The sequence below is a fragment of the Nyctereutes procyonoides genome, unplaced genomic scaffold (assembly GCF_905146905.1).
Source record: "Nyctereutes procyonoides isolate TBG_1078 unplaced genomic scaffold, NYPRO_anot_genome, whole genome shotgun sequence".
Lineage (NCBI taxonomy): Eukaryota > Metazoa > Chordata > Mammalia > Carnivora > Canidae > Nyctereutes > Nyctereutes procyonoides.
In genome coordinates this window covers 67,133,766-67,147,247 of record NW_026575142.1, presented here as the reverse complement: position 1 = coordinate 67,147,247, position 13,482 = coordinate 67,133,766, and the positions used below count along the sequence as shown (strand labels likewise).

General features: G+C 43.6%; 1 protein-coding gene across 7 annotated transcripts in view; it reads left to right on the top strand.

Moving 5' to 3' along the window:
* Positions 1–13,482, top strand: part of PLD1 (phospholipase D1) — a 203,867-nt gene that overhangs the window by 86,342 nt on the left and 104,043 nt on the right. For all 7 annotated transcript variants that reach the window (XM_055307789.1, XM_055307788.1, XM_055307784.1 and 4 more), the window contains exons 7-8: positions 4,386–4,444; positions 5,681–5,773. In XM_055307789.1, coding sequence (XP_055163764.1) covers positions 4,386–4,444; positions 5,681–5,773 — 152 coding nt within the window. The remainder of the gene's footprint in view (positions 1–4,385; positions 4,445–5,680; positions 5,774–13,482) is intronic.

Sequence of the window (13,482 nt, the reverse complement as noted above, 5' to 3'; positions counted from 1 at the left end):
TCAGCCAAGAGAGGCTGTACTGTAACAGCTGCATCTGCAAAGTAAGGGAAGTCTTGTTTTTCTCATGATTGAGTCCTAAGGGTTGGGAGAGTCCAGCCTCTCCGTTTCCTCCACAGATGAGATCTCTTCTCTTTTCAATGGGGCTGTGTTCACTGTCTGACCTGGAAGGCAGGCTTTCCTGGAATAGGTGAGCCTACCTCCATTCTCACCACAAGGGGACTGCCCAACCCAATGCTCTTGTCTCCCTTGCTTCTGAGAATTTCCCACTTGGGCTCTTGCTTGAATTTTTGCTACCTCAGGCATAAAGGGGGGCCTCTGAACAGCCCCTTCCCTTCCAGTGCAAACATGAGGTAGAGGAACAGTGTATACGTGATTGCCAGGTAATTTCCTGGGTTTGTTTTTACCCCTTGGGCTAATGGCTAATCCCTTTTTCATTGGAGCTTTTACTTCCCTGTTTCCCTAGCATTTAATTATATTTTTCACAAGTTCCTTTGGAAAAAAAAAAAATTTTCGGGCAGCCCAGGTGGCTCAGTGGTTTAGCGCTGCTTTCAGCCCAGGGCATGATCCTGGAGACCCAGGATCAAGTCCCACGTCGGGCTCCTTGCATGGAGCCTGCTTCTCCCGCTGCCTGTGTCTCTGGCCCCCTCTCTGTGTGTCTCTCATGAATAAATACATAAATAGTCTTAAAATTTTTTTTTGGAATGCCTGGGTGCCTCAGTGGTTGAGCGTCTGCCTTTGGCTCAGGGTGTGATCTTGGGGTCCTGGGACCCAGTCCCATATCAGGCTTCCTGCATGAAGCCTGCTTCTCCTTCTGCCTCTCTCTGTCTTTCTTTGTGTCTCTCATGAATAAATAAATAAAATCTTTAAAAAAATGTTGATTAATACATTATTAAAGAGATAGTAAACCCTGTAGAATATTGTCCAGTTACATTGATCAGTAAATTCATGTTCTTGAGACTCACCTGTGCAAATACAGAGTGGAATTGTTATCACTAAAGATGCACTGAGAAGTATGGGCAACACAATCTTTGTTAAATTTCACATTGTGTTATTTGGGTTTGCTTCTAAGTTGACCTTGCTGCATTTACTTTTAATCTGATAAATCTGTATTAGAACATAAAGTGCCTGAGATTTTTTCTTTTCTTTCTTTCTTTCTTTCTTTCTTTCTTTCTTTCTTTCTTTCTTTCTTTCTTTATTTTTTTTTGGCCTATAATAGGGTAGTTGTTTCTTGAAATCTCTCCCCCAGTCACGCTGAAGTGATTAGGATCATTTTAAGTTTTATATTGGTACACAACTTTAAATTTTCTGCATTACCAATATGTATTTGTTTTATTTAGATTAAATTCTTTACACATTGCAATTTACTTATGATATTCTAAAGTTATGATTTCTGAATTATTTCAAATAATACTTCTGTTGTCAACTCAATGATAGGAGCTATATGAATAAGAAACTATCCAGGTATTAGATAAATGGTTTCCTTGATTTTTGCTTTTCCTTTCCTGTTTGTCCATTTAACTCTTCTGTAGCTTTGCATATAAATTAGTTATACCACTGTAGTAGTTTCTTCCAGTGTAAACTAGGATTGACATTTTCTCTCTGCTCCCTAGAGATAAAATGAGAAGTTGTGGCTTAGGGTTTTAAAACATTTTGGATTGATTCTATCCTCAAAGTCTACAGTATCACTTCTAATAATTTACGCATTACTATATTTTTCCAATTAGAAGCATTTCCCTAAATCAGATTTTTTTAAAAAATGGTACTGGGGATCCCTGAGTGGCGCAGCGGTTTAGTGCCTGCCTTTGGCCCAGGGCGCGATCCTGGAGACCCGGGATCGAATCCCACATCGGGCTCCCAGTACATAGAGCCTGCTTCTCCCTCTGCCTGTGTCTCTGCCTCTCTCCCTCTCTGTGACTATCATAAATAAATAAAAAATTAAAAAAAAAGATATTTATTTAAAAAAAATTAAAAAAATAAAAAATAAAAAATGGTACTGAATGACAACGTTTTATTTTATTTTTTTATTTTTTTTAATGACAACGTTTTATATAAGAAATGAAACCTAAAGACTTTATAAAATCTTTATAAAAAATTGGATGTGAGAATATGTTCAATTTGGGGTTTTTCAGTCTTTCTGAATTTTAAATTCTGCCTCAAATAAGCCTGAGAAATGGAAGCATTTAATTGGGTAAGGACTGACAGTAGTGAGACATTTGTCGTTATTTTGCTTACCAGGTTAATATTAGATTATTTTCAATCGCATATACAAAACTTTAAGGAAAGCCTTATGTTTCATTTTATTAATCCCACGTAGAAGCCTAAATCAAATGCCATTTCTTCTGAGGTATCACGTCAGTTGGGAAGTGGCCACCTTCCCTCTATACCTACTTTGACATGGAATTGTTGTGGTTCTTCCCACAGATCTTGTTGATAGGGAATGTTTTCCATGTCTGGTCTCCCCTCTGCTTCCTGGTGTCAGGAGCATATGTTTTTGAATTTGAATTTTCTGTTAATGCTGCTATTGACGCGACGTACAACCATTGGTAGATCTGGGCCTACTCTGGCGACTTTTAGAGAAAATTATCTAATTGGGGAGCATTGTAATTTAATTGTAATTAGGGAAAATTCTGTAATGTCTGACTCTAGCTGTTTCAAGGAATACAGGACGTAAAAACTTGTATATATGCTGAGAACTACATAATGTCCATTGGTTTTCCCCTCTGCTTTCACATTTTCATTTAACACTCATGGTGAATGATTTACTACTTTTGCAGCTTTGTCTTAAGGATACTGTCTGGTCTGACCTAATTTTGACTCTATCCCTTGCTAATTATCTTATCCTGGACAATTTTTTAAAACAGATTTATTTATTTTAGAGAGCGTGAGCATTCAAGTGAAGGTGTGGCAGCAGAGGGAAAGAGAGAGAGAACCTTAAGTGGTCTCCACGCTAAGTGTGGATCCTGACTTGGGGCTGAATCTCATGACCCTGAGATCACCACCTAAGCAGAAACCAAGAGTTGGACACTTAAATGACTCTGCCACCTGGACACCTCTATTGTGGGCAATTTATTTAACTTCTCTACACCAGGGGTTTGGAAACTATGGCCCATGGACCGGATTGAGCCTACTGCCTGTTTTTGTGTGGTCCATGAGCTAAGAATAGTTTTTATATTCTTTAATGTTTGAAGAAAATTCTAAAAAGAATACTTCATGACATAAAAAGCATAGTATATTTGTATTTTAATAAGCATAAATTAAGTTTGAATGGCATGCAGCCGTGCTTATTCATCTATGTATTGTTCATGGCTGCTTTTATGCTACAGTAGTTAGAGCATATGAAGCACAAAGCCTAAAATTTTTATGTCCGACTCTTTGTAGAGAAAGTTTGCCTATCCCTGCTCAGTTTTCCCTTCTGTACAAGGGGAAAAATAGCACTTCTTGCAGAGCGATTTGAGATAATGAGTGAAAAATGCTTAGTATAGGGCCAACAGATAGATATTAAGCAATCAGTAAATTGATGTTGTCATCATCTTCCCATAATTTATATGGTAAAGGTGGGCCTGAAAAATCTCTTCCTTTTCTCCTTGCTAAAAACAAAATTATTTTTATATTATTGTTATGCAAAATTATTATTGTTTTTTTCTAAAGAGCGTGAGTGTGGGGTAGGGGAGGGGTAGGGGAGAGGGGGCGAGAGGATCTCAAGCAGACTCCCCACTGAACGTGGAGCCTGACACAGGGCTCTATCTTACAACCCTGAGATCATGACCTGAGTCAGATGCTCAACCAACTGAGCCTCCCAGGCACCCCTTATTATATCTCATTTCTGTTTAAACATTCTGGTATTCTCCATGTTCAAAGATCTCCTCAAACTCCCTTCAATCCACTTTCCATTTAATTGTACATTACTCTCTTCATCTTGCTCACTATAGCCCAACTGTACACCCAATGACCTTTTTTACACCTTCCATGTCCCATCTCCACCTCCATCTCCCATTTCCCCATGCCAAGTCTACTCCACCTTCCAGAACTTGGCACCCACATCACTGCCTTCATATAACCACTGTTATTTGTATGTACACTATGCCATACAATCCCCTTTCCCAAACAACAAAAACACAGGAGAATTTTGGGAATAAAATCCCCCTTGGCAACTTTCTTGAGCATCCTGTCTGTATATTTGAGAGCACACATCACTTTCCTGGTTGTGTTTTAATTCTGCATACACTTTGAATCCGTTCTTTCAGGGCGATGCCATTGTTCCAATTTGTGGAGTTCCCCAGATGTGTTTAATGTAGCAGTATCTGATGGATATTGTTTTCAAATACAAAAGTTTATCTTTTTTTCTTTCTGCTTTCCTAAAGTATGGATTTTTGGCCTCTTTTCAGACAGAGTTCCTTGATATAAGCCAGCTGTCTTTCATCCATGATTTGGGACCAAAGGGCATGTAAGTTCCAGGGTTACATCTTAAAGAGAATTGTGAAAGCTGATAAGTATTACCATTTGATTGATCATCCTGCCATGGTGACAGAGCTTACCTGACTTGCCTACTACTAGCTTATTTTCTTCCCGACAGAGTCAGAGCCACTCAGAGAGTCTATTTATACAGAGTGGTACCTTGCTATTATTGAACAAGGATAGCAACTGCTCCATCCTCCTTCTTAGGGCCTTACAGCACAGATTTCCCCTTGCCCAACATTAGGAATGTTTAATACAGGTAGAAAATATGATATGTGGGAGAAAGCATTAGACATAAACGTGTTGTATATTTGAAAGTTGCTAAGAGAACCCATCTTAAAGGTTCTTATCACAATAAAAAATTTTAACTATGTATGGAGGTGGATGTTCACTAGACTTATTGGGGTGATATTTTGCAATATATAAAAATGCCAAATTAATGTGTTGTGCACCTGAAACTGGTATAATGTTATATGTCAATTATACCTCAATTTAAAAAAATCAAATGTATCAAGTCCCTTCTTTAAATAACTTACAAAAGTTAGCTATTTATCACTCATTTTCATGATTTAAAAAATAGTGTGTAAAATTTATGCTAGGTAACAAGATTGAAATTTACTTAATGATTATTTTTCCTTCAATAATACGAGAGCTTGATGTTATCAAGAGCTTTAGTAAAGAACATTATTAGTAGTAGTTTTAATTTTTTTCTTTGGTTAAGCCATTCATGTTGTTGTTTCTCGTCATATCCCTCAAAAGTAAGATATTTCTCTTTCCAAAGCTCTAATAGATGTGCCTTGTTCCTTTGGTATGACTCGGTCCTAGAACTGTAGGTAAAAGGATGAGGATTTGGGAACCTTTGGGCAGGTACCTCCAATGGTGTCGACAGCAGCTGAACCATCCCTGGGCAGGCCTTTGGTGATGTCTGGGGTCTTTTTCAGCTTGTCCCAATGACTGGAGGGTACACTCAGCATTTGGAGCCAGAAGCCAGAATGCCTAAGGTCCTGCACTGTGTGCAAGAGAATTTTGCTGACCAGCTGCTTTTAGAGATCAGCGGCTAGAGTATCCAGCCTAGTGAATTCCATATTGAGCTATTTGAGAGTGAAAAAGGAAGGAGAAGAAGTGATGTGAGAAGGAAACCGTTTATTTAGTCCAAGTGGTGAGGCTGTATCAGCTAAGTGTGAATTGGAAATCTTCTGCTGGGTTAACTTGATGTCTCTTTTAGAGAAGGTATGATAATGAAAAGATCCGGGGGACACAGGATACCAGGCTTGAATTGCTGTGGTCAGGGAAGAGCCTGCTACCGCTGGTCCAAAAGGTAGGACTTTGCCATTTTGTGTGTTTGTTTTAATAAACTGGATGTTTGGGGGATTTTCACATGCTGGTTTTCAATTACGAATCCATTATATATCCTTTGAAAGTTACAGCAGAACAAATTTTAGATTATCTTAAGTCCCAGGTTTCAGCATCCATTTAAATATTCTAACTCAAACCGGGGCTTGAAGGCAGAGTGTGCAAAATTTATTTTATAAGTAAAAATAAAATAAACTCAAAAACGGGTCAAAGAACTTATACAGATGACCAATAAGCACAGATAGATGTCTCAGTATCACTAGGCTTTCAGGGAATGCAAATCAAAACCACAGCGGGGTCCAACTTCACAGCCACTAGGATGTCTGTCATGAAAAAGACACAGTAACAAGTGTTAACAAGGATGTAGAGAAATTGGAACACTCCTAGATTGTTGGTAGGAATGTAAAATGGTGCAGCCACTCTAGAAAATGGCACAGCAGTTCCTCAAAATGTTAAACATAGGAAGTGGGTTTACCGGGCATATGGTAACTCTAAGTATTTACCCCAAAGAATTAGAAAAATATGTCTGCATCACAATTGGTGGAAGATGCTTTCACCAGCAGCACTGTTCAAATAGCCAAAAAGTATGAACCTCCCGAATGTCCATGATTTGATGAACAGTTAAACAAAATGCGGTATATGTGTACAGTGGAATATTATTTGGCCATAAAAGGAATGAAGATTAATGGGAATGGGGTTTCCTTCTGGGTCGATGGAGATATCTGGTTGTACAACTTTTTAAATATATTGCAAACCACTGAATTATACACCTTTAAAAGGTGAGTTTTACAGTATATGAATACAATGTTTAGAAATTTTTTATGAAAACAAACAAAACAAATGAAATACTAATTCCTGCTACTTCCTAAGTGAATCTCCAAAACATGCTAAGTGAAAAAAAAGCCAGACACAAAAGGCCACATTTTATAAGATTTCATTTGTATGAAATGTCCAAGAATAGACGAATCGATAGAGACAGAGTAGATGAGTGGTCTCCAGGGGCTGGGAGGAAAGGAGAATGAGAGTTACTGCTAAATGGACATGGGGTTTCTTCTGGGTGGTGACAATATTCTGAAATTAGGTATTAGTGGTGATGGTGCCCAGCTTTAGGAATATCCTAAAAACCACGGAACCACTTAAAAAATAAACTAAAAGATAAAAGAAGAATTGGTCAGATTTCAGGGATCATGATTTTAGACTTAACATTTGTAAGGATGTATATTCTGATGTGTGATATAGACAGAGAACATTATTTTTTTAAAAAAGATTTTATTTATTCATGAGAGACACACAGAGAGGGAGGCAAAGACACAGGTAGAGGGAGAAGCAGGCTCCCTGCAGGGAGCCTGATGCGGGACTCGATCCCAGGACCCCAGGATCACAACCTGAGCTGAAGGCAGATGCTCAACCACTGAGCCACCCATGTGCCCCAGACAGAGAACTTTAATTCATATCCTGTTTCCTACCCAACCAGACTCCTGTGGACCAGTGTTCTCATCTGATTCTTGTTTGTGTCCTCAAAGCATTTATCACAATGTTCTGGATATAATAGTCTCTGTCTCTCTCTTAGATAAATAAAAATAAAATCTTAAAAAAAATATATGCATCAAAACTCTAAAACTAAGACTTAACTTTAAACATATTTAAGACACACTACCAGCAAATCATACCATTAAGTCAAGCTCTTATTTTCTCGATTTTAAAAGGATAGTAGAAGGGGCGCCTGGGTGGCTCAGTGGTTGAGCGTCTGCCTTGGGCTCAGGGCATGGTCCCGGGGTCCTGGGATCGAGTCCCACATCGGGCCCCCCACAGGGAGCCTGCTTCTCCCTCTGCCTGTGTCTCTCATGAATAAATGAAATTGAAAAAAATCAAAGGATAGAAGAAATTACAAGGAAAAGATCAAGAGATTAGACTGGAGAAAATAGAAAATTTCTGAGTTCCAGTAAAACAATTTTACTAAAATTTAAAAAAAAAAAAGGAAGCAATGCACTAGAAAATATTTGTCTTCGGGATCCCTGGGTGGCTCAGTGTTTGAGCACCTGCCTTGGGCCCAGGGCGTGATCCTGGGGTCCTGGGATCCAGTCCCACATCGGGCTCCCTGCATGGAGCCTGCTTTTCCCTCTGCCTGGGTCTCTGTCTCTGTCTCTGTCTCTGTCTCTCTGTGTCTTTAATGAATAAATAAAAAATCTTTAAAAAAAAAGTTGTCTTCAGACAGAATGCTGTAACTTAGTGCTCAGCGGGCTCCTGGTGCGGAGTCCTGCGGAGCATTCCTGCCCTGACTTCAGCTTTGGTTAAGGTGGCCGCTGGGCTCAGCCCAGGCTCTCGGAAGGCAGCACCTGCGAGTCTTGCCCAGCCCCGGGGGGGTGGGGGGGTGGGGGGGGTGATGCCCCCCCCAGCTCTGCACTGGCTCGGCCCCGCACAGTAGGATGCGTGCAGACCAAGGCGTCCTTGAGGCCTGGCGCCCTGCTCCACCTCCCCGTGCCCCCCTGCCGGGGCTCCTAACCTCCCTCTGCGCCCCCCGACACGCCTCCTTTACTCACACCCTGGTCTCAGAGCAGACTTGGGGGCCAACCCAGCCCGGGACCTCCGCCCAAGCGACGGCCGCCGTGGTCTGGTCCCCGCGCTCTGACCGGGGCCTAGTGTCGCCGGCTGTGCTCCAGCGCCTGTGACAAGGAGGCAAGGCCCCTGCCCTCAGGGAAGCGACAGGGAGTGGAGATGGGGGAGGCCTCGGCTCTGAAGGAACGGGAAGGCAGGGGGACGGGAAGGCCTTGAGGCTGGAGAGGGGACCTGGGCGCGGGGTCAAGGGACTGCAGCCAGCGGTTAGGCTCCCTGCGAGGGGCAGCCGCCAAAGACGGGGCCAGACGTGGGTTTTTTTTTTTTTTTTTTAAAGATTTTACTTATTTATTCATGAGAGACAGAGAGAGAGAGGAGAGAGAGAGAGAGATCCACTGAGCCACCCAGGGATCCCCAGATGTGGTTAAATAAAACAACCGAGCTCCCTCGCACTTTAAGCTTCGGATTAAATCCAGCCTCTACCAGGGCAACCCAAAAAGATCCAATCCTCCCTGGAATGAAGCGTGTCGTCGTTTCACAATTGTGCGGATCTTTCCACAAAGGTTGAAGCCTTGGTTCCCCGTTAAGAAGTATTTCCCGAGCTACATGGGTGCGTTCCAAAGTAGCAGTACCAGAGAAAGCAGCAAGCTGCAGCTGGCGGCGTTAGTCTAGAAGTTTCCTCAGGGCAGAAGCTATTGGTATCCGAATAGGAGTTGCTTTTAAGGAGGGCACATTGGTCACTCGCTCTTTTTTGTGTTCGTATCCGTGCTCAAGCATCCGGATCGCTTTCTCAGGCTTGCTACCTCGACGCACCGAGATCACGCAAATGGGGCAACTGAGCTTTCAGTGCGTCTCACAGTGACCTGGTCTTGGGGACAAGTAAAAAGAAAAACAAAAAACAAAAGACAAACACGGAAAACATTTCTTCTCACAATTTAAAACATCTGCTCATGGGCAGCCCGGGTGGCTCAGCGGTTTAGCACCACCTTCAGTCCAGGGCCTGATCCTGGAGACCCAGGATCGAGTCCCACATCTGGCTCCCTGCATGGAGCCTGATTCTCCCTCTGCCTGTGTCTCTGCCTCTCTCTGTGTGTGTCTCTCATGGATACATAAATGAAATCTTAAAAAAAAAAACATCTCATGCGGCATATCTGCATCTGGTAGTGGACTGGACAAGAAGTTTCTCATCTCAAGTAACGTCTAAGGAGATGTATGGATTTTAAGAAATAAGTGTACCATTTATTTTGCTGAACTTTGAGCCATACCCAGAATGCTACAGACAATAAGAACAAGCAGACAGATGGTTCCAGGTCAGGGCAAGAAGCTAAAGGGAGCGGTGGGTGGGGCCTCCCTGCGCAGGAATGTTTAGGCGGAGAGCGCAGGAGCAGGAAAGGCCCATGGGAGCCTCTGGACAAAATAATTTCTAGGCAGAGGACCAGCCGACGTAGAAGCCCGAAGAAGAAGCACCTTGGCAGATGTGAGGACAGCTGGACGTGGGTGGGGAGAGAGAAGGGCAGGGGTGAGGCCCAGAAGCCTGGCTCCGGGGCTGTCTGCATTTCAGTGCCAGAGCAAGGAGTGGCACGGGCAGGAGGCGCTTGTTAGAACAGACTAGAACCTCACCTGCCTGAGAGCAAGAATGTCTGTGAAAGGGCCTGTTCCTGGCGCGAGGCACAGTGCTGAGCAATGTACGTGCATCAGCCCCCTGATTTCTCACAAGCACGGATGAGTGGGTCGCTCATTCCAGGGGGGGAGCCCCCTCCAGCCGTGTCCCCGGGCTCACGCAGAGCTGGAACTGGAGCCCAGGGAGGCCCAGGGAGGGTGACTTGTAGGGATGCGCTTTGCTCCCCCAGCAGCTGCCGCTGACTCCCGAAGACTGGTCACCTGTTCCTCTCTTGGCGCGTGGCCTCTTGTTAAAGAAAAAAAAAGTTGACGAAAGAGAGAAACGAAAGAAATCAGAGGAGTTTCAGGAATGGTATAATCAAGAAGAGCTTTATAGAAAAGCACCGCGAGTCCATTTACGCTGATGTCTGGATGACTAATAAGAGGAATTCATTATCAAAACTCAAGTTGTCTTTTGCATTCAGCTTTTTCAAAAATCCAGCTGTCACAGGGGTTGCCTGGGTGGCTCGGTCGGTTAAGTGTCCCACCCTTGATCTCAGCTTGGGCCTTGATCTCAGGGTCATGAGTTCGAGTCCCACGTTGGGCATGGAACCTACTTTAAAAATGCAGCTGTTACTACTACGCTCTTCTGTATTTGCAGGCGCCACATCTCAGAGGGGCAGGGGAGGAGGGCAGTTAGGGTACCCCCAGTGCTGACCGGTGCTCCGGCCTGCCGGGACCCCCAGCCGTCTGCTTGCCATTGCTGAACAAGGTGTTGATCACCTGGCCTCTGAGCAGATTGAGAAAAGTACCCATTTCTTTTCTTTTTTTTAAAAAAATATTTTATTTATTTATTCATGAGAGACAGAGAGAGAGAGAGACACAGGCAGAGGGAGAAGCAGGCCCCATGCAGGAAGCCCAGTGTGGTTCTTGATTCCGAATCTCCAGGATCACGCCCTGGGCTGAAGGTGGCCCTACACCGCTGAGCGCCCCGGGCTGCCCTCAAGCACCCACTTCTGCAGGAGGACACCGCCAACATCGCAGGCCTCCTGCACCGGGGCTCCCCGCGTAAGGCGTACCTGCACCATAGTCCCTGTGGCCTGGTCCCAGGGACATGTTTTCCAGCCCTGGTCCCGATGGTTGTGCCACCAGCCTCTGCTCTTAGAAGCATCTCTGAGATGTGCTGTGTAATGCCAGCCATGGGAGCTGGTGGCCCTGGACCGGGGCCCCTGGCCTGGAGCTCTGGGGACAGCTGGCTCCGGTGCGTGCGGTGTGCTCCACGTGCAGGCCCCCAGGTTCACGAGCAGGCAGCTGCGGAGGGCACAGGGGTGCAGCAGGGCCCGGCCGGGAGAAGGAGCCCGGGCAGGCACCGGTCCGGCCGTGCCCTTGGCCTTGGTTGACTCCTGCCGACGGGCAGCTCCGCGGCTGCCTCACACCCGGGCCTCGACCCCCGGCCTGGGCGTCCTGCGCCTTGAGAGCCGTCGTGAGAATTCTTACAAAATGTGTAATTCCTGCACTTATTGACAATTATTGAGAATCTTACCCGTTATTCTACTCAGGTGCCTTCCGTTGGGTCCCAAATGGGAAACTTCCTTTGGAATTTTATTTTTTTAGGGGGAGACACCTTTTGATTTCTTTAATGTATTTGTTGGGTAAGAAAAACCAGGAAGCTTGGCATCGCCCTAATTATGTTGATGTTGTGGTTAGGTGTTTGCTTTCTGTGACTTTACTGTTTTTCCCTTTGTTCACCGTTATCACATGTATGGCCTTTACTGTTAGTGAGGACATAACTAACTAAAGCGATCCCATCCCTTTTTCTTTTTCTTTTTTTTTTTTTTTTTGATCCCATCCCCTTTTATTAGGAAGGAGCTGGCCTATATATTGAAAGACAAATGAATGAAATGGTGGAAGGGAAACTAGGTGGAAACTAAGTGGAGGGAAGCCCAGGTGGCTCAGTGGTTTAGCACCACCTTCAGCCCAGGGTGTGATCCTGGGGACCCGGGATCGAGTCCCACATTGGGCTCCCTGCATGGAGCCTGCTTCTCCCTCTGCCTGTGTCTGCCTCTCTCTCTCTCCTCTCTCATGAATAAATTAATAAAATATTAAAAAAAAGAACATTTAAAAAAAAAAGAAAAGAAACTAGGTAGAAACCAACATAGATTTGTCTGTAGTAAACCCCCAATTATGAAGCCCCTAAATTGCCATGTGGTTAGCAATTTTGGTGACACTGTATCATAGATTTTTTTTTTAGGTGCCGGCTTCCCATGTTACGTTCACCATATTCCTTACCTTGTGAACATATTCACAGAAATGTTGGAGCATTTAGTATTTCTGTCTTTAGATTTTTGAACCTCCATACTGTTTTCCTTTCCTGTTCTAGAATGTGCTTTACTTTGTGTGATATTGAATATGATATGCCCATTGTTATTTTATTCGGCTACGAACTGATTGATCACTACACAGTTGCCAGTAAATGTGATTATATGGTGTTACATGCAGCATGGCACCGTTGCCATTTGTGTTCATTTTATTTATTATTTTTAAAGATTTTATTGATTTATTCATGAGAGACACAGAGAAAGAGGCAGGGGCAGAGACAGAGACACAGGCCGAGGGAGAAGCAGGCTCCATGCAGGGAGCCTGATGTGGGACTCGATCCCGGGTCTCCAGGATCATGCCCTGGGCCAAAAGTAGATGCTCAACCACTGAGCCACCCAGGCGTCCCCGTTTGTGTTCATTTCAAATCAATCCCATACTTTTGCTCGTCCCACTGCCCTTGTCATGCCCGTCATCTACATCCTTACTGCTCAAATGTCGTCCTAGCATGGACATCGCCCTTGAGCTTATTAGAAATGCGTAATGTCGGGCCTTGCCCCAGACCTACTGAATCAGAATCTGCACTTTACTTTTATTATTTATTTTATTACTATTATATTTCACTGACGTATAGCTGGCATACAACGTTATGTTAGGGTCAGGTGTATAACACTGTGCCTCCGCATTCATGCACATTATAAAATGCTCACCATGATACGTAGAGTTACCACCTGTCACCATGCAAAGTTATTAAAATATTATTGACTGTGCTCCCTGTGCTATACTTTGCATCCCTGTGATTTCTTTATTTTACACCTGGAAGTTTGTACCTCTTAAATCCCCTTCACCTATTTTGCCCATCCTCCCACTCCTCCCTGCTCTGGTAACCGGCAGTTTGTTCTCTACATGTATGAGTCTCTTTCTGTTTTGTTTTGTTAGGTTGGTTGGCTTTTTTGTCTTTAGATTCCACATAAATATGAAGTCATACGGTACTTGCCTTTCTCTATCTGACTTATATCACTTAGCATAATACCCTCTCTAGGTCCATCATGTTGTTGCAAATGGCAAGACCTTTTTTTAATGGTTGAGTAATACTCCACCATTTTCCTTATCCATTCATCAATAAGTTACTTCCATGTCTGTTGTTGTAAGTAATGTTGCAATAAACATAGGAGTGCATACATCTCTTCAAATTAGTGAGGTTTT